Source organism: Anabrus simplex, chromosome 6 (genome assembly GCF_040414725.1).
Source record: "Anabrus simplex isolate iqAnaSimp1 chromosome 6, ASM4041472v1, whole genome shotgun sequence".
Taxonomy (NCBI): domain Eukaryota; kingdom Metazoa; phylum Arthropoda; class Insecta; order Orthoptera; family Tettigoniidae; genus Anabrus; species Anabrus simplex.
The window spans coordinates 333,610,065-333,631,427 of NC_090270.1; the positions used below are offsets into that span (position 1 = coordinate 333,610,065).

A 21,363-nucleotide genomic window follows, 5' to 3' on the forward strand; every position below is an offset into this window, starting at 1 on the left:
TGTAACGAGTAGTGACTATTAATACTACTACTGCTTATAATTTGCTTTACGATTCACAGACACAGATGTTTTATGGCGACGAAGGGATAGAAAAGGGCGGCAGGAGTGGGAAGGAAGCGGCCGTGGCCTTAGTTAAGGTATGTCTCCAACATATGTCTGGTGAGAAAATGGGAAACCACTGAAAACCATCTTAAGGGCAGCCGACAGTGGGGTTCGAACCCACTATCTCCCGGATACAAGCTCGCAGCCGCGCGCTCCTAACCGCACGGCCAAATCGGCTGGTAAATATGTATTAACGTAAGCATTAATACAATCGTAACATATGTAAAGCACATTCGGCTTATCAATCATGTGACTTCGAACAGTTTGCAATGCCATAATTGCTGCAATTATAAAGAGCACAAATAACTGCAATTTAAAATTATGTATTTAATGAAAGACACCAGTGCGCCAAGAATCATACAAGTGGCTATGTTCTTCACACGAAGCCTTGCAGGTAGCAGCACTATTGACTTTCCCGCTGAAAACCGCCAGCTGTCCGGTATTGGTGTATTAAAGCATTTGAGCGGGGTCAACTCAGCCTAGGGATGTCAAACGAGTGGAAGAGAGGTTCGATTCTCCCGCATACATTCTCGAAGTGGTTTTCCGTCGTTTTCCACTTCATCACCAGTAAAAATGAAAATGAAATGGCGTACGGCTTTTAGTGCCGGGAGTGTCCGAGGACAAGTTCGGCTCGCCAGATGCAGGTCAATCATTCTTCAATCAATCAATACTGATCTGCAATTAGGGCAGTCGCCCAGATGGCAGATTCTCTATCTGTTGTTTTCCTAGCCTTTTCCTAAATGATTTCAAAGAAATTGGAAATTTATTGAATGTCTCCCTTGGTAAGTTATTCCAATCCCTAACTCCCATTCCTATTAATGAATATTTGCCCCAATTTGTCCTCTTGAATTCCAACTTCATCTTCATATTGGGATCTTTCCTACTTTTATAAACGCCATTCAAACTCATTGGTCTACTAATGTCATTCCACGCCATCTCTCCGCTGACAGCTTGGAACATACCACTTAGTCGAGCAGCTCTTCTTCTTTCTCTCAATTCTTCCCAACCCAAACTTTGCAACATTTTTGTAACGCTACTCTTTTGTCGGAAATCACCCGAACAAATCGAGCTGCTTTTCTTTGGATTTTTTTCCAGTTCTTGAATCAGGTAATCCTGGTGAGGGTCCCATACACGGGAACCATACTCTAGTTGGGGTCTTACCAGAGACTTACATGCCCTCTCCTTTACATCCTTACTACAACCCCTAAACACCCTCATAACCATGTGCAGAGATCTGTACCCTTTATTTACAATCATATTTATGTGATTACCCCAATGAAGATCTTTCCTTATATTAACACCTAGATGCTTACAATGATCCCCAAAAGGAACTTTCACCCCATCAACGCAGTAATTAAAACTGAGAGGACTTTTCCTATTTGTGAAACTCACAACCTGACTTTTAACCCCGTTTATCAACATACCATTGCCTGCTGTCCATCTCACAATATTTTCGAAGTCACGTTGCAGTTGCTCACAATCTCGTAACTTATTTATCACTCTATAGAGAATAATATCATCCGCAAAAAGCCTTACCTCCGATTCCACTCCTTTACTCATATAATTTATATATATAAGAAAAGATAAAGGTCCGATAATACTGCCTTGAGGAATTCCCCTCTCAATTATTACAGGGTAAGATAAAGCTTCACCTACTCTAATTCTCTGAGATCTATTTTCTAGAAATATAGCAACCCATTCAGTCACTCTTTTGTCTAGTCCAGTTGCACTCATTTTTGCCAATAGTCTCCCATGATCCACCCTATCAAATGCTTTAGACAGGTCAATCGCAATACAGTCCATTTGACCTCCAGAATCCAAGATATCTGCTATATCTTGCTGGAATCCTACAAGTTGAGCTTCAGTGGAATAACCTTTCCTAAAACCGAATTGCCTTCTATCGAACCAGTTATTAATTTCACAAACAAGTCTAATATAATCAGAAAGAATGCCTTCCCAAAGCTTACATACAATGCATGTCAAACTTACTGGCCTGTAATTTTCAGCTTTATGTCTATCACCCTTTCCTTTATACACAGGGGCTACTATAGCAACTCTCCATTCATCTGGTATAGCTGCTCCAACCAAACAATAATCAAATAAGAACTTCAGATATGGTACTATATCCCAACCCATTGTCTTTAGTATATCCCCAGAAATGTGATCAATTCCAGCCACTTTTCTAGTTTTCAACTTTTGTAACTTATTTTAAATGTCATTGTTATCATATGTAAATTTTATTACTTCCTTGGCCTTAGTCTCCTCCTCTATCTCGACATTATCCTTGTAACCAACAATCTTTACATACTGCTGACTGAATACTTCTACCTTTTGAAGATCCTCACATACACACTCCCCTTGTTCATTAATTATTCCTGGAATGTCCTTCTTGGAACCTGTTTCTGCTTTAAAATACCTATACATACCCTTCCATTTTTCACTTAAATTTGTATGACTGCCAATTATACTTGCCACCATGTTATCCTTAGCTGCCTTCTTTGCTAGATTCAATTTTCTAGTAAGTTCCTTCAATTTCTCCTTACTTCCGCAGCCATTTCTAACTCTATTTCTTTCCAGTCTGCACCTCCTTCTTAGTCTCTTTATTTCCCTATTATAATAAGGTGGGTCTTTACCATTCCTTACCACCCTTAAAGGTACAAACCTGTTTTCGCATTCCTCAACAATTTCTTTAAACCCATCCCAGAGTCTGTTTACATTTTTATTTACCGTTTTCCACCGATCATAGTTACTTTTTAGAAACTGCCTCATGCCTGCTTTATCAGCCATATGGTACTGCCTAATAGTTCTACTTTTAAGACCTTCCTTTCTATCACATTTATTTTTAACTACCACAAAAACAGCTTCATGATCACTAATACCATCTATTACTTCAGTTTCCCTATAGAGCTCATCTGGTTTTATCAGCACCACATCCAGGATATTGTTCCCTCTGGTTGGTTCCATCACTTTCTGAATCAGCTGTCCTTCCCATATTAACTTATTTGCCATTTGTTGGTCATGCTTCCTGTCGTTCGCATTTCCTTCCCAATTGATATCTGGCAAATTCAGATCTCCCGCTACAATCACATTTCTTTCCATGTCGTTTCCCACATAGCCGACTATCCTATCAAATAATTCCGAATCCGCGTCAGTGCTACCCTTTCCCGATCTGTACACTCCAAATATCTCAAGTTGCCTATTATCTTTAGAAATGAGCCTTACACCTAGAATTTCATGTGTCTCATCTTTAACTTTTTCGTAGCTTACAAATTCTTCTTTCACCAGATTGAACACTCCCCCTCCCTCCATTCCTATCCTATCTCTACGATACACACTCCAGTGTCGTGAGAAAATTTCTGCATCCATTATATCATTTCTTAGCCATGTTTCAACTCCTATTACAATATCTGGTAAATATATATCTATTAAATTACTTAATTCTATCCCTTTCTTTACAATACTTCTACAGTTCAACACTAACAATTTTATGTCATCCCTACTTGATTTCCAGTTCCCTGTTCCCTTATCACCGCTCCCTAGGCCATCCCGTTTCCCTGAATGTACCTCCCTATTACCCTTCCAAACAAATTTCCTAACTTATACGTACCACTGCGGTTTAAATGAAGGCCATCCGAGCGCAGATCCCTATCTCCTACCCACCCATTAGGATCTAGAAATTTCACTCCCAGTTTCCTACATACCCACTACTTAGACTCATTTAAATCCCCAATCACCCTCCAGTCAGGTCTCTTGATTTGACTCCCGTAGGCGACTTGCGCGGCGTGATGAGGATGAAATGATGATGAAGACGACACGTACACCCAGTCCCCGTGCCAGCGAAGTTAACAAATTATGGTTAAAATTCCCGACCCTGTGGGAACCGAACCCGGGACCCCTGTGACCAAAGGCCAGCACGCTAGCCATTCAACCATAGAGCCGGACATCTCCATTCAAATACCGGGGCGGTATCTACTTAAGGCCACGACCGCTTCCTTCCCTCTTCCTTGCCTATCTCTTACAATCTTCCCATCCCCCCACAACTCCCCTGTTCAGCATAGCAGCTGAGGCCGCCTGCGCGAGATGTTGGTCTCCTTCCCAATTGTACCCGCGACCGAATGTCCCACGCAACAGGACACTGCCTTTGAGGAGTGGTTGAGTGGTCCTTGGCTGATTTCGAGGGGGAAAACCAACCCTGCACGATTTCATCTTGTTTCTGTCTCACGTTCTCCCGTTATCACCTTGTCCCCTTCCTACTTTGTAGCCTTGTCTCTTTACTATCTTCCTACCCTAACGCTGCAGTCAAGAAGACTTTTCTCTATGGCAGGCCCAAAGCACGAGCAAACCACCGGAGAACTAAATAATCTGTGATCGAAACTCAGTTTCTGGATACGCCTCATATGAGTTTATCTTCCTTCTGCCGACCACAAGAGAAGGCAGTACTGTATTACGTGAGAAAGGAGCGGTCTGTAGTGACCCTCAACACACGGGTTTGTTTTGGGTCGATGACTCTAACTGTCCCCCACCAGCTGAGTCACTTTCTTTATCTTTCCTTTTCTCGTGTCAGGTGATTGGCACACCTTCGTATTAAACCTGCGCAGAATACTGACAAGTTCCCAAAGTTCAGTGCTAAAGCCCATAATTCGCTTGAGTTTCGAATCGGGTTCCTGATGTTATCCAGAGCCGGGCTGAGTAACTCAGACGGTAGAGCGCTGGCTACCTGACTCCAAGGTGGCAGGTTCGATTGGTTCAGTTCGGTGGTATTTGAAGGTGCTCAGTTACGCTACCCTCGTGTCGGTAGATTAATCGGACGTAAGTGTGGGACAACATTCCGGCACCTCGGCTTCTCCGAAAGAAATAAAAGTAGTTGGTCGGACCCAATTTATTATTATTCCGATATGCTAATTCATAGAGCGCGTTGGAACTTGTTTATTGGCTTCGTGATTTCACCTTCCTATTCTTCCAAAATCTCTTCATGAACTTACTGTTCCCTCTTCCGTTGTTCTGACCACTTTGTTCCCGTCTTGCTGCTTGTTTATTTACTGAGGTCCTGAAGACTTGACGATTTTCCATTATATCTTTCCCGATGTTCAATTCATTCAGGTTTTCTCCTTTTGTTTCCTCCGGCCAATTTATTCTCCTGTTTTGAGAATTTATTACATCGAATAACTTTTCTGTGAGTCTACTACCCTCCAGGGTTGGTTTTTCCATCGGCCTCAGAGAGGGATCCCACCTCTACCGTCTCAAAGGGAGTGTCCTGGAGCTTCAGATTCTGGGTCGGGGGATACAACTGGGGAGAATGACCAGTAACTCGGCCAGGCGGCCTCACCTGCTATGCTGAACAGGGGCCTTGTTTTTTTGCTAGGGGCTTTACGTCGCACCGACACAGATAGGTCTTGTGGCGACGATGGGATAGGAAAGGCCTAGGAGTTGGAAGGAAGCGGCCGTGGCCTTAGTAAAAGTACAGTCTGGGATATGACGGAAAACCATCTTTAGGGCTGCCGATAGTGGGGTTCGAACCCACTACCTCCCGAATGCGAATATACAGTTGCGCGACCCTAGACGCACTCGAACTCGCTGGGTGTTAGAGTTTCCTGTGGCTCACGAAGGAAGGGTTAAAATTAGGAAGCATTTCTAAAAAATAGCTAAATTTATTTCGATATTCACTATCACGTGGTACGTATTCTACGTCAAAACATATAGTTGTGACACAGACACAGTCCAGTTAGGAATTTTTCATGGTTTATCTGATGGTGGCTCCTCTACTTTTGTATTTAGAAGTAGCCTGTTTAACATAATACCATAAGAGCTTGTTCTAACTTCCTACTCCTTACCTGAATGGCCATGTCGAGACTTTCGATTGATATGGTCTCGGTTACCATTCCCGGCTAGGTTGGATATGTCTGACTGATTATTCTACCTCAGGGACTGGGTATTTGCGTTTGTCTCACTGAGCATCTCTTCATATACACAAACCACAAAACAGCACACTACGCCAACAACCATAGTGGGTACATTCCTCCAGGTAGGGTTGGCGTCGGGAAGGACATCTGGCCGTAACACAGGGCCAAGTACATATGTCCGACACGGTTCAGACCCGCAACTCGACCAGGGTGAGTGAAAAGCAACGGAATATGAATAAGAATAAAACAATAATAAAATAATGTTATTGTTTTTACGTCCCACTAACTATTTTATGGCGGTTTTCGGAGACGCCGAGGTGCCTGAAATTCGTCTCGCAGGAGTTCTTTTACGTGCCATTAAATCTACCTGCACGAAGCTGACGTATTTGAGCAGCTTCAAATACCACCGGACTGAGCCAGAATCGAACCTGCCAAGTCGGGTTCAGAAGGCCACCGCCTCAACTGTCTGAGCCACTTAGCCCGATAAGAAGAAGACAATTGTATTCTTCTTCTTCTTCTTCTATTAGCCGTGCCCTGTCTCCCGGACGTCGGCAATGAATATGGACAGTGTTCTACGTTCAGCAACACAGTAGAGTTTCGACGGTTCTTATTTTGTCCCGTCTTCAACGTTCTTCAGACATGGAGTTTTTTCTTCTGTCTACTCCTTGCTGTCCTCCAATTTTGCCTTTTAAAATGAGGAGCAATACTGCACGTCTCTTACCTCAGGTATCCAATTTTTCTGCATTTGATAGCGGTCAGAAGCTTTCTTTCGGAGTGTGCTCTCTGCAGTATCTGTTCATTAGAGACATGCTCTATCCAGGAGAATCTTAGCATTCCTATAGGAAACTACATTTCCAGATCTTTCAGCCTTTTTTATGGTGGTCGATTTCAAAATCCAAGCTTCAACTCCATAAGGCAAAATAACATTTAACCACGTGTACCTGGTGATGGCTCGTCAGTTGGCAGTAATCGTCTATCTTTGTATTTAGAAGCGGCCTGTATAACATTATTGCACTAGACTTTAATTTTTACGAATCGTTTAAGATTAATTTGGCCGGTGAAAATTGAAAAATGAAATGTGGTATGGCTTTTAATGCCGGGATATCCCAGGACAGGTCCGGCTCGCCAGGTGCAGGTCCTTTTATTTGACTCCCGTAGGCGACCTGCGCGTCGTGATGAGGGTGAAATTATGATGAAGACAACACATACACTCAGCCCCCGTGCCAGGGAAATTAACCAATGATACTTAAAATTCCCGACCATGCCGGGAATCGAACCCGGGACCCCTGTGACCAAAGGTCAGCATGCTAACCATTTAGCTATGGAGCGGGACACCAGTGAAAATTGATAGGTAAATACAATAAAAATCTGGCAGATTGCAGTATCCAGCATACGAGACGAATACATTGCAAGTAGAATGGGTTGCATACTGTAAAGGGGCACACTCCTAAGCTGTTAGAGAGGCGATGAATGGTAATTTTGACCATGGGGATAAGATTGTGAAATTCGTGGAAAGTTGTCAGGTAAAGGGTGTGATGGTGAAGGGCTCGAAGTTTCAAATTACGCAAATATTCTCAGCCGTTTAATGTGTGTTAATTGAGTGGCCACATTTGGGAAATCGCGAGCAAGTGGATGTACTGCATATATCTAGAGTATTTACCATACGACCGCTCAGGAATTGCTTTGAGGGACTCGTCCTCACACCATCATCCCCCTGGGATAGCTGATACGGTATGAGAGACAAATACCCAATCAAGAATCTTCTTCTTTCGCTTTACCCACACCTGTGGGGTTTCGCGTGTGAACTGCGGAGTACATTTAGATTTGGCCCTGTTTACGACAGGATGCCCATATGAAACCAACCTTGTATGGAGGGATGAAATCACTATAAAGTGTTTCTGTGGTAGTTGGCAGTGTGTTGGCCCAATATGAAGAGGAGAGTGTTGGAACAGGCACAAATACTCAGTCCCCGAGAAAAAAGAATTATCCAAAACCAATAAAAATCCCCGACCCGGCCGGGATGCGAAACTTGGGGTCCTCTGAACCGAAGGACAGTACGCTGATCTTTTATGTTTTTGGTTTACGTCCCACTTTCTTTCTGATGTTTTCTTATTTTTCTCATTATTTCCCTGCTTTCCTCTTATTTTTTTCTATTTGAGGACGATACATAAACCCAGTCCCCGAGCCGGTGGAAGTAACCAATTTAGGTTAAAATCCCCGACCAGACCGGGAATCGAATCCGGGGGCCTTGAACCAAAGGTCAACACGCTGACTATTTAGCCATGGAGCCGGACAAAACCAATCAGTATACTTGCTATAGTGGAAGAGGTAACAATTATAAACAGGCAGGTGAATAGGAATAGGAAGTGTTTTCCTCGATCCAATTTATGTATGTTGCCCATGATCGTCCAAAAGATGTTGCTGTTCTTCCATAAGAGAACAACTTTGTCATATAACCGTAGCCCCAACACCTTTACTCTCTTGCTCGCCATTCGATTTTTGGAGTAATTCCAGTACTACAATATAACCTTGGTGGAAACTGAGTCGGCCTGTTTTACCTCCCTTCCCACACAAAACGCTTTGCAAAGCTTCATTCTGTATTTACAAGTGGAGCTATGGAAGATTACGCAGCACTCTCACGTTGACTACCTCGGTGAGTTAAAAACACATTCTAATTCGACCAGAGCCAAAATCAGGTACTAAAATTCGTTATTGTTCATATAAGGATAAGTATCAAGCATTTGTTATTTACACATTTTCATAGGATATACAGTATTTAAAATCAGACTATACTTTCAGTTTCAAAATGATATGCTTTCGATTCACCGTTATCGCTGGTATCTGAAGTAAAAGTCGTGTTGACATGACTTGAATGTAGCCAGTTCAAGTTCGTTGAGAGATGCGCAGACTTGTTTATTAGCGGGTTCGATGAACTCTGGACTGTAGAGCAAGGTAATGAAGAGACCAAGCAAGCCCTACAGGAATATTAACCGGATGGAAATTAATTGGCTCCGTACATCTTGTGTGGTGACAGTCGTGGCTAAATTCCGGCATCATAAATCAAGCTTTAATAGCCTGCGATACTAGTTACCCTACAGGTTCGTCTCGCAGAAGTTCTCCATGGTTGGTTTTCCATATAAAAATACACGGACATAATTATTTAGAATGTTGCTAATTTTAGTTTGTGTTTTCGCTGCCGTAAGCGGATAATAATGGCGTGTGGCCTCCAAAGAGGTCTGATGCATGTATTTCGAGTTGACTCCCAATAGGCGACCTGCACGCCTGTGAAGAGGGTTCTACCTAAGATGAATTCTGATGCTAAGGGCCGCACAAATATCTTGTCCCCGAGCCAGAGGAATTAACCAATAAAAGTTAAAATCCCACGACCCGACCGGGAATCGATCTCGGTTCCCCTTGGACCAACATGCTAACCACTCAGCCATGGAGCCGGACAGATTTGTGATAAACAGGTGATTGTTATTAGATTCAAAAGTCCGATTTACCGGACAATTTCTACACATGTATATGCTGGTGTACTTTCTTTCTAATTGTAAGTGGTACCGGGCGAGTTGGCCGTGCGGTTAGGAGCGCACAGCTGTGAACTCGCATCCGGGTGATAGTGGGTTCGAACCCCACTGTCGGCAGCTGTGAAGATGGTTTTCCGTGGTTTCCCATTTTACTCCAGGCAAATGCTGGGGATGTACCTTAAGTAAGGTCACGGCCGCTTCCTTCCAATTCCTAGGCCTTTCCTGTCCCGTCGTCGCTGTAAGTCCTATCTGTGTCGGTGCGACGTAAAGCAACTAGCAAAAAAAAAAAATGTAAATGCAACAGACATGCACCCTGCCACCAACAACACCCCTCCCCTCGCTGCACCTCACAACCCTCTTAAGAAATACAACAGTTTTTTTATACATGCCTGAAAGTGGAAAAAGATCTCTTTAAAAAAGAATGGCCAGTAGTAATGGGGGGAACATGCATTCCTGTGGGCTGTACTAAGCGCCGACTGTTAGAGCTTGTTATCCCCTATTACAATGTTATGATAATCAAGTTGAGTGGCGCAGTCTTGTTTAAGGGCGGCAGGGCTATCGCAGCAGTAATGAGGCCCTTGCTAGGTGGTCCCTTGTCACATGGAACTCCCACAGAGGACACGCCATCCAGCGTATTCCCTGCGGCGAGAACTCCCAGATCGACAAAATGCCGCTTCCTGATCACCACAACCACTTTGACTTGTTTACCATAATTTATAATGTAATTACGAATGTATTTTGAAAGAAGACACTCACAGATACATGACAATGAAATACAAATTAGTAACATATTAAGAGTCCAGCACTGGGCGAGTTGGCCGTGCGGTTAGAGGCGCGCGGCTGTGAGTTTGCATCCGGGAGATAGTGCGTTTGAATCCGACTGTTGGCAGCCCTGAAGATGTTTTTCCGTGGTTTCCTCATTTTCACTACAGGCAAATGCTGGGGCTGTCCCTTAATTAAGATCACGGCCGCTTCTTTCCAACTCCTAGGCCTTTCCTGTACCATCAGAAAGAACATCTCTCCAGTACAGTGGTGTACGCGGAATGTCATCGAGGAGGCGTGTCATATTTAAGACCGGTTATTCAGATGCAATTTAGCTGGACTGAGTAGCTCAGACGGCAGAACGCTGGTTTTCTGAGCTCATGTTGGCAGGTTCGATTCTGGATCATTTGAAGGTGCTTAAATACGCCAGCCTCGTGTCCGTCGATATATGGGCACATTACAGAAAACCGCGGGAAAAAATCCGGTTCCTCTCCGAAAGCCTTAGAAGTAGTTAATGGGACGTAAAGCCAGTAACATTGAAAAATCAGATGTAATTTACTGGTTCATTAATGGTGTAGTGGGGGCTCGGGTTCGATTACCGGCTCTGCCACGAAACTTGAAAAGTCGTTCGATGACTGTAACGGGGTCTACTCAGCCTCGGGACGTCAACTGAGTAGAGGGAAGTTCGATTCCTACCTCAACCATCCTCGAAATGGTTTCCAGTGGTTTCCCACTTCTTCTCCAGGCAGGCCGAGATAGTACCTAACTTGCCACGGCCGCTTCCTTCCTTCTTCCTTGCCTACCCATTCCAATCTTCCTAACCTCCGCAAGATCCCTGATCAGCATAGCAGGTGTGGCCGCCTGGGCGAGGTACTGGTCCTCCTTCCCAGTTTTATCCCCGACCACTATCTTACGCTCCAGCACACTGTCTTTTGACGTGGTAGAGGTGGGATCCCTCGCTGAGTGCGAGGTGAAAACCAACCTTGGAGTGTAAAAACATGAAATAAATAAATAAATAAATAAAATAAAATAAATTACTACTACTACGACGTCTGAAACACCAATGAATATATTAGAAATAAATTGTTTGAACTAATGAAAGCATTAAACTCACTCGGGATGATAAAGACAACATGGGATTGATTTTATACTCTGTGAAGTCGTCTTACATATTGCTCAATTCCATTTATTGATTATAGCTGTTTTCAACAAGTTCCGGTTCTTAATGAAATCAACATGCATTATAAACACTATTTACAGTAGGCCTGCAGGTTTCTATCACTGAACGTGGGTAACAGGTATCACAAAACAATGCCCAAATGGTGTCTTTCTTTTATTACTGGGCCGATGACTTAAATGATAGGCCCCTTTAAACAACAAGCATCAGCTTTTTTTAACTTACTCCATTCAACACACCTTGTGAATTTGGAGTGTAATTCCCGTGGTATGTTTAGAAGTGCCAATCTATTTAACCTTGTATTCCGATGGAATTACGTACATATGTTCGTAGGTGGTGTATTGTTGTCTATACTACATGTTGACACAGGTACACAACTAAAAGTTCTAGGAAATTAAATATATTTGGGAAAAAGTTTGGTTATCCAAACAGCAGTTTTTGGTTGGTCTAGCTCGTGATGACGTGCAATTTTTCGATACACAAATTGAACTCACTGCTCAACTCTTCATGGCAACCACTTACATCACTGGAATATAAGTTTGTAAGCAAATTGAAGGCTGAAAAATGGTATTATTATTAACAAATACGTAGTACAGTCATTAAATTCTGAGACTGACCACATGATGGCGATATGGTGCGTTATAGCGTGTAAGTGGCGCCGTGGTATGCTACCATGTCAGTTAGTTTCTCGTCCCTGCAAGACACAGTTGAGTGCTCGCAATGGAAGCAGACGTACGGTCGTTGTTGTGACGGTGATTTGAATGCGCCAGTAGGACCGTGCAATGTCACAGTTTGAGCAACGTGCAAACATCAAGTTCTGCCAGAAATTAGGCAAAACCGCTGCGTAAATGTTTGAAATGATGCAGCAGATATACTGTGAGGACGCATCGAGTCTCAGTGTTGGGTTGAGGATGCACCGACGTTTTGTGCAAGGATGGAACAGTTTGGAAGATGATGTGCATACTGGTTGGCCACAAACAGTTCGAATGAAACGCAAGATCCAAGAATTTGCAACGTTGGTGCGTGCAAACCGCTCCCAATCGGTAGACGATCTCGCAGCAGCAGTAGGGGTCAGCCATGGTACTTGCCACAAAATTCTGACGGATGACCTCAACATGTCTCGTGTTACTCAGCACAGCGTGCAACGAATCTGTCGCAAGACCAACGTGATGATCGCATGACGATTTGTGGTGACCTCATCAGTAGTGCTGACGATGATCCGACGTTTCTCAACCTGATAATAACTGGAAACGAAACATGGTGTATCCTTTCAGCGGTGCTTCCAGCAGCTATACCAACGTTGGCAAACGTGCATATCATCCAACGGCGACTATTTTGATGGTGGATGTGGTTCTGTTTAAGTGGTTAACGGCGAACGGCGACTATTTTGAAGGTGTGTGTGGTTCTGTGTAGATGTACGCCTTGTAATGCGGCATCGTGTGCAACAACAGAGTCGTGTGGGTGCCTATCCGTCAGGGGTCAAGTCTCAGAACTTAATGACTGTATTACGTATATCGCAATTGGGAAATATCCCGGTGGCAATGACCATTTACCTAATTACCAAACAACAACAAGAACAAGAGTACAACAGGAAATTCCATGGAAAGAAAATATTACAAGAAATACTACTAGTTTAACATTCTAAATCCAGCATCATCATATACAAATTTACCACAACTGAAGTATTTCCGGTGCTTAACACTACGGCTTACAACACTATAGGTTGAGCTTAATACGAGCTTAGCATTACAACATCGTCATATACAAATTCACACGTATCTTAATAATTCAGATGTCTTAATACTACAATTTACAGTGGGTTGAGTTTTGCATTAAAATATGACACCATCACATAGAAATTTACACATAATTTACAGAATGCTGGCGTCTATTCTTGAAATATCTGACATTTTTGGGAAAAGGCTGTAAGACGGCTGCAGGTACTGCATTCCAGTAATCAATTCCCCGAATATTTACCACAGTTAGTTTTCTGCGATCTACCTTCTACTTCATGCGCATTGGTAGGTAAAAGACACCAAATACCTTTCAAAATTTTCCTTGTGTTTCAAGAAATACAAGACTGTGAAGAACTAATTCAATTATTTACATTTTTCGTCGTTTTATGTTTCAATTAAAGAGAGAATTTTAAATATTTAAAGGGGGACTAAGCCCGGTAATTTCCCCCTTCCTCGCCCCTCCCCCGTCCAATACTTGGCGCGCACCACTACTCTTTAGGGCCGGTGTTATAATAGAGGTTTAAACTGTTGGTTCAGTTTAAACTTCGGTTTATCTGTAAGTCACGTATTACAAAACTTCAGTTTGACTAGAGATTAATTTTACTGCCACTCATCTACTGTTTAAACTGAAGTTTAGAACGAATATATTTTGAAGATATTTTTGAGGTGTTTGAAGAAATACTAAGTGATGATGAAGTGGTTCAAATTACTGAACGACCACGGGCACCACGAGTTTTTCGAGCAAGGGCACGTCACTTTATTGTATGGAATGAAACAGAGATTTTAAGTAAGTTTAGGCTTAAAAGGCAGACTGTCATAACCTTTTTTTAGCAAATTGGTGCTAGAATAAAACATGCAACGAAAAAGTAAGAACGTAAAAATGACTTTTTGAACTGTCTGAATGTCAAAAGTGTAAATTTTAGAAAATAAAGTAACTTCTTTCTTTTAGACATGGTAATTAAGTCATTAACGACTCTGCAGTCTTTACAATGTATGTTTTATGGCGCATTCGGGTATGAAGACAGGCATCTTCCTTTTGAGACACCGAAACTTGGGAAACACACGCAATGAGTCGTCGCATCGTATTCGAAAGATTTCTCAGAGTATGCAAATAGTTAGACTGATTGAGCCTTGACGTAACGTAATATGTCAAGTGCACAGCATCAGGAATAACAGTTAGCATCGATTTCAAAACCAATACCAGGTGCACTTCCCAAGAGTGTCAAGATCACATCTTGTTAGAGAACTCTTGAACAACGTACAGCGTTGTTAGAAGATTTGCATCGGACTAAAATAGGCCTGTTAGTCAACACGATTCGATAGGCACTCGCCTATCCCTTTCAGCCCTATGATGCGTATCGAATCCTTTCAGAGTTGGTTGGTATTTAATCGGGGTAATCATATTAACGAGGTAGTTAAGAAAGGTTACAGATCTCTTCACATGGTTATGAGAGTATTTACGGGTTGTAGTGAGGATGTAAAGGAGAAGCCATATATGTCTCTGGTAAGACCTCAACTAGAGTATGGTTCCAGTGTATGGGACACTTACCAGGATTATTTGATACAAGAACTAGGAAAAAATTCAAAGGAAATCAGTACGATTTGTTCTGGGCGGTTTACAACACACGAGTAGTGTTACTAAAAAGTTGCAAACTTTGGGCTGGGAAGACTTGGGAGTAAGGAAACGAGCTGCTCGACTATGCGGTATGTTTCGAGCTGTCAGTGGAGAGATGGCGTGGAATGACATAATCAAAAGAATAAACTTGAGTGAAGCTTTTAAAAGTAGGAAAGATCATAATATGAGGATAAAGTTGGATTTCAAAGGGACATATTGGGACAAATATTCATTTAAAGAACGAATGTACAGACCTGCCAACTGAGTGATTCGAACCCAGTGTCTCCCGAATACAAGCTGACAGCTCCGTGACCCAAACATTTATTATTATTATTATTATTATTATTATTATTATTATTATTATTATTATTATTATTATTATTATTATTATTATTGTATGTTGTATGTTGGGTATTCATCCCGAAGGCTGGTTTGATCCTCCACAGTTCCGCCATCAGCTGTCATAGATAGCCTAGGCGTCACTGAAGAGTCATACTAGGGAAATGAGGAGTGAGGTACTTTCCCGTTGCTTTCCTCACCGAACCAGAAGTTGCTATAACATATTATTATTGTTCTTATTGATGTTAAAGAAGAGAGAAACTAAATAAGTGTACATTCCGTTCTTGAGAGCTAATCAACGTAAGTCACATTTTAGTAATTTTACAGGAGAGAGAAAAAACCGTCAGTTGAAGAGCAATTTTGCTGCACTGTAATTTTGATCACTGAACACATTCACTAATATAATTATCACTTAAAATGGTTAATGGTTATTTTATTGCAATAAAAATAAAATGATAGTGGACATACGTTTACATGGCTCTACATTTCATAAAATGTGCCTTACGTTGGTTTGGCTCACAGGTACAGATATTTCATTTCATTATGTCCCATATCCCTTTATATACTTTTGACCACGGTGAGGTGACTGTGTCCTCTAGAGACCTCTCCTTTCATCCTGTACCGTAAATCGAAGTGATAGCCAAATGTATTGCTTGAATCTGGTTTTCATGTGACAGGAACATCATTTAACTGTCGCCATTCTTTTTTGTTTCAGATTATCAGCACTGGTGTCGCTGATCTTGGTGCTGGCTGTGGTAGCACTGACGTCATCAGCCCCCGTGGAGACAAATCACGATCTGCTCACAAATCTGGGAATGGTGAAGAAACGAACAGTTCCTAACAACCACAGGAAGCGTTTGGCAACCGAATCTCGCAGCAGCAACAGCAATGATTCTCATATGTTTGTAATCAAACTCCCTCCCAATCCATACTATTACGCCCATTTGAAGCCAGTCAAGGTGAATCAAAGTCCAAATGATATCAATAAAGTCCCAGTTAGTTTTAGATCCAACGGTAAGCCAGGCAAGATTTATCATTGGAATCTTCCTGCGCTGAAGAAGATGGTTCACGCTCGCCATGGTGGATCATCTTCAAGATTGTCTTCTGGTGATAGTAAGATATACAACATTCAGAAAACTTCCCCTTGGGGAGACTCATCTGCCAATGAGGCACATCATATGAAGCCAGGGAAACCCCACTCCAGCACAAGAAAATCCAGCAGCCCGAAACCTAAGTTGAGTTATTACGTGCCGCAGAAGAAGAATTTCTTCTTTAAGTACTTTCCAGGTAATGGGAAACCACAATCCTTTTACGTCATGGAGAAATCTAAGAAACCAAATTATCACCACAGATTGCTGCCTTGAGCAATGGTCGTTAAAGTGGCGCAGCTGTAAAAAATTTATGAACTGTCACTTTAGTGACCACTAATAAAGTCGTGAATTAAAAAAGACTTCTTCACTGCTTGATGGTGAACTTTATCAAAGATGTTACAATTATGACTGGTGTTATTATGTGTAAGATCTAATGACATATCACTATATTTCTTTTAGAAGTATGTTGAAAAGAACATTGAGTGAACAAACTTAAAATAATAATAATAAGTTTTGTATGTAACATATATAATTCAAAGAGAAAGTGCTTTGATTTTTGTACCGTCATAGATTTTCGCGTCCAGATCTGCTGTTGAGTATGTCCAGGCCACAAGTGGATACTTTGTATTTGGTGTGTTCGTGTTTATGAATAATATTCTAACTTAGTCTAAGAACTTGCCTGTTCCTGTTAGTCACATTATAGTGTGATGTTATATTATTGGTGTACCTGAAGGAGGTACACGAATGTTAATCTTCGATCAAGTGGTGTGGTGAGTGATGGAACTTGAAAGTGAAGGAAACTGCAATCATAAGACATTTGAAGTTATTACTAATCTCTATTTTGTTGAAATATAAGATATTATTATTATTCAGTTTGATTATGAGGGAACAAACAAATGAAATAGTGCACTTTGTACAGTTCTAAAGAAGGATCCTACTCGAAATATCCCAATATATAAGAATAATTCTCAGTACTATGATCTTACATAGTGCATCCACATCTTTGCTATAATCATCTGTGTTTAAAGTCTTCACCCAGATTATCCTAACGTCCTTCCAGAAGGTTAAGTAATGTTAAAAGCGAAATTCGTTAATTTTGCTGTGACGAACTTCCCGATTGTTGGCAGCATTTGATGTTCAAATGTAAAAAATCTGTTTGTTTCAACAATGTAGCATTCATTACATTAGTCTGTCTTGTGCTTTGCATGCGAAGTACAATTATGTATTCGTACTGATAACAATATTTCAGGACTACGTGAGTTAATTAAAAAGAAGTTAGGCCTATCTTAAGAAAGGAGATTTTTATATCCTAAAAATCCTGTTATGAATTTCACAAAATCACTTTCGACATTAGTTTACAAATTTAACATCGAAACACTTAAGTTTACGTTTCTCTAGGAGCTATGTGTGGTACAAAACCATAACTTCACCACCCTAGTATAGTATTTCAAGGAACGAGTTAAAAAAATCATAACCTCTACTTCATAAATCGGCAGAAGATTTTTGGAAACTGCTTAACGTTTGAGTAGTGAAGTATTTCATAAGGATTAAAAGAAATACAAATTGCAATGCATAACAGATGCCCATGTTTTGCCATTGACTGCATCCGAGATAATTCTAAAAAGTCGTAGTTATTTGATTAAGTTCACCTGGTAAGAGCGATTTTATATACTTTATACATGTTAGTATCGGATTTTCTAGACGAACCACCGTAAGTGATTTCACAAAATGTGTAAACGAACCAACCAGGTGAAGTTAAGATACCCGAGAATTTACAATGTGGTGCTTGTGAAGATTTACCTTCCACATGGGAAGACACCACGGCGAAGTGAATTAATTTAGAGTGTCTCATTACAGATTCATTCATCTCAGATCCCGAGGTTTTCAACAACAAAAACATGTGGTGATAGAAAAAATGTATACTACCTTAAATCCCCAGCTATGATGGAATCCGAATCAAGGCTGTCAGTGTTTACACAAAAGTAGAAAAAACTGCATGAAGAACAACAAAAGCAACAAAAAATTCATATTTCAAAATTTGAAAATGTTTCACACAAGAAATCTCTTCAATTTTTCAGCAATTAATGTCATTCTTAAAAAGAAATGTGAAATTCTGTTCAGGTATTTGGGTTCCTATGCATTCGAAAATTATTTTTTCTCGAGTATCATCCCTACACAAACAAAAACATACAAACTTCACTAGCTGGTTGTACATGATATTTCAAGTGGCATTTCGCAGTATTCTTTGTATATATATGTCCATAAACTCCAGAAATACGGATTATGTTCTTCTGATTGGAAAATATCTTATATATATAAAGCCAGAAGGCTAACTGACTGACTCACTCACTCACTGACATTAATGTTTACCCACTTCCAGATAAGGTAGGAACTTGAAATTCGGCATTCTGATAGCTACTACGCTGTACCCCCAGGAAAAATTCCAGAAAGTTCAAATTTTTCTTATTTAACCCCCCACCCCCACCTAATGAAAATACAGGACTCAAATTTCGGATTACACCCTTCCAGATGAGCTAGGAACTTGAAATTCGGCAATCTGAAATCTACTAGTTCTTGAATATAAAACTCGATGGAAAAAGGACGGCGAATTGCTAAATGGCAAATAAATATTTCGAAAATTGTTTTAAAGCAGTCCTCTATAAATGATTCGAACAAAACCAAACAAATAGAAAGGCAATTTCAAACTTACTCTCAACAATGCGAAATCATTTCGTTCGGTTGAGATATTTCAAAAGGCGATTCCGTGACATCAGTTCCTTCTATCACTTGCATTATAGTTTTGCTTCAAAGTTATTTTCCTTTACACCAAAAGAGTGTAACAGGCCTTAGGATTCAGAACATTTCTATTCTTGCACGCCCGATGGATATGTGTGCATGGTAACTTTATAGACCAACTCATGACATACTGAACATAATATGATAGTTCATATTCTTAGAGTATAATCATACCACTCCATATCAACATATGAGAACTACACTCGCTTCACAGTTTATCAACTATCAACTTCTCTTTAAAAGATTCAAAACGAGAATTGTATATTTGTTGGAGATAAAAAGGAGTTCCTTTGTTATACTTCGCTGATGCAGCAGTTTTACATAAACTATAAGTGTTATCATAGGTGATAAATTTCATATTATTCCTTATTGAAGAGCAACATACAGTAATATAAAACAATAACTGAAAGGTGTCCACCTATTCAATACTATTTAATGTAACCTAAAATAATACATATATTTGATGAAACTAGTTTCGGTCTTGCTAGACCATCATCGGTCAAAATCATTAAAGTTAAAGCAAGACATGAATTATAGAAAGATAACATTTGAAGAAACCGTGTGTTGTTGATATTCGGTGAAAGATAAGTAAAGAGTTGAATGTTAAACACTCACCATGATCACACGTCTTGTGTAGGTTCTCAAAGTTTCTTCCAATTTGAAGAATGCAAGGATAAATTTGCAATTCACTGATCAAGATTTTAAAATCTTAAAAATGCTCAATACATCTGGATCAATTCTTTAATCCCAATTTTAACCTTAATGAGATATCAGAAAAACCAAACCCTTTATTTGATCTAATAATTCCTATTTTCAATAAAAAGAAATTACAGGTAATTACTCTAAACTCCCTTTTTTATTTTTCTCCAAATTCCCTCCAGCAATCATTCACCATTCCACATCGCTCAGCCCAACCTTGGGCTACGCTATAGTTCCCTTCCCTTCCTCCTCCCATCTACAACTCAGCTTTTTCAACGATCCATATATTGGAAACAAATGCAGATGTCAACATTTTCCCATCAACATTATTCTGTTCACACTTGTTTCAGCTGAACTGAATTCAAGAATATTCTTCAAATATTTCACCTGGTCTTTTGTGAAGTTGTGAAATTGGAAGAAAACTTTGAGAATCTACACAAGACGTGTGATCATGATGAGTATTTAACATTCAACTCTTTACTTGTCTTGCACGGAATATCAACAACACACGGTTTCTTCATAAATGTTATCTATCTATAATTCATGTCTTGCCATAACTTTAATGATTTTGACTGATGATTGTCTCTAGCAAGACCGAAACTAGTTTCATCAAATACATGTAACATTTTAGGTTACAATAAATAGTATTAAATAGGTGGAAACCATTTAGGTTTTGCTTTATATTATAAGAGTTACCCTGGGAATAATTTAAAAACTTCCACAGTGTTCAATAATACAATAAAGACGTGTATGCAGTTTTGTATAAATTGTTCGCTCTGTTACAGTGAATAGTTTCATTAGTATCTTCATGTACGCTAATTAGAAAAAACAACGTAACATTTAAGACCTACCTAACCGATTTTAGTAAGATAAAGATTTACAATTCATTTACTCAAACCTTCATCCAAATTGTAACAAAGATCCAACCAATTACGTTATGACACCTGGTTGTTACATCACGAGGTTAGTATCATAGTCCATTTTCAGAAAAGAATTCATTGTTTCATACGTCTAAATAATTCATTATATAAACATTTTAGTACTTTTTCTTCAGTGTACGCACGCACATTTCCTATGACCGTCCGGGTATGATTGTTAAATCTGTACAGACTTTTATATAAAATAAGTGTGATTTGCATGAATACTTCTTTAATTTATGTCAGCCATGGCATTTCATGGACTATTAAATATTATGGATAAGATAATAAATTTTATTTATATATAAAACATTTATTTATGATGTACAGTAAAATGGATCTTCTTTTCCCATACTTTAAAATGCTATTTTATGAAATATATTGATAATAATTTTATACTTTGTCACTTTTATACAACACTATGTAAGCTAGTATTTAGTTTCTTGTATAGTGGAGGCAATAGTCAAATACAAAATACTTGAATATTTTGTGGTCTCTTCATTACATCCATGTTCTTCTGAAGATGAGTTTTTGCTCTCCCTCTACCCCAACATCGTTATGTTGAATAGTAGTGGTATTTATTCAGTGGAATGAACACAGATGGCGTCTCATCTTAGCAGCCGGAGTTTCAATCCGTACCAATACTATGGGATTTGATAAGAAAAATCTTCCCTTAGTGATTCAGATGTTAATTAAAAAAAT

General features: G+C 40.1%; 1 protein-coding gene across 1 annotated transcript in view; it reads left to right on the forward strand.

The window, feature by feature from the left end:
* The window catches only part of LOC136876545 (uncharacterized), a 263,822-nt gene extending 242,691 nt beyond the window's left edge, over positions 1-21,131 (forward strand). Inside the window, exon 2 of the mRNA XM_067150585.2 lies at positions 15,874-21,131. Within this exon, the coding sequence (XP_067006686.2) occupies positions 15,874-16,522 (649 nt within the window). The 3' untranslated portion in view covers positions 16,523-21,131. The remainder of the gene's footprint in view (positions 1-15,873) is intronic.
* The last annotated feature ends 232 nt before the right edge of the window (positions 21,132-21,363 follow it).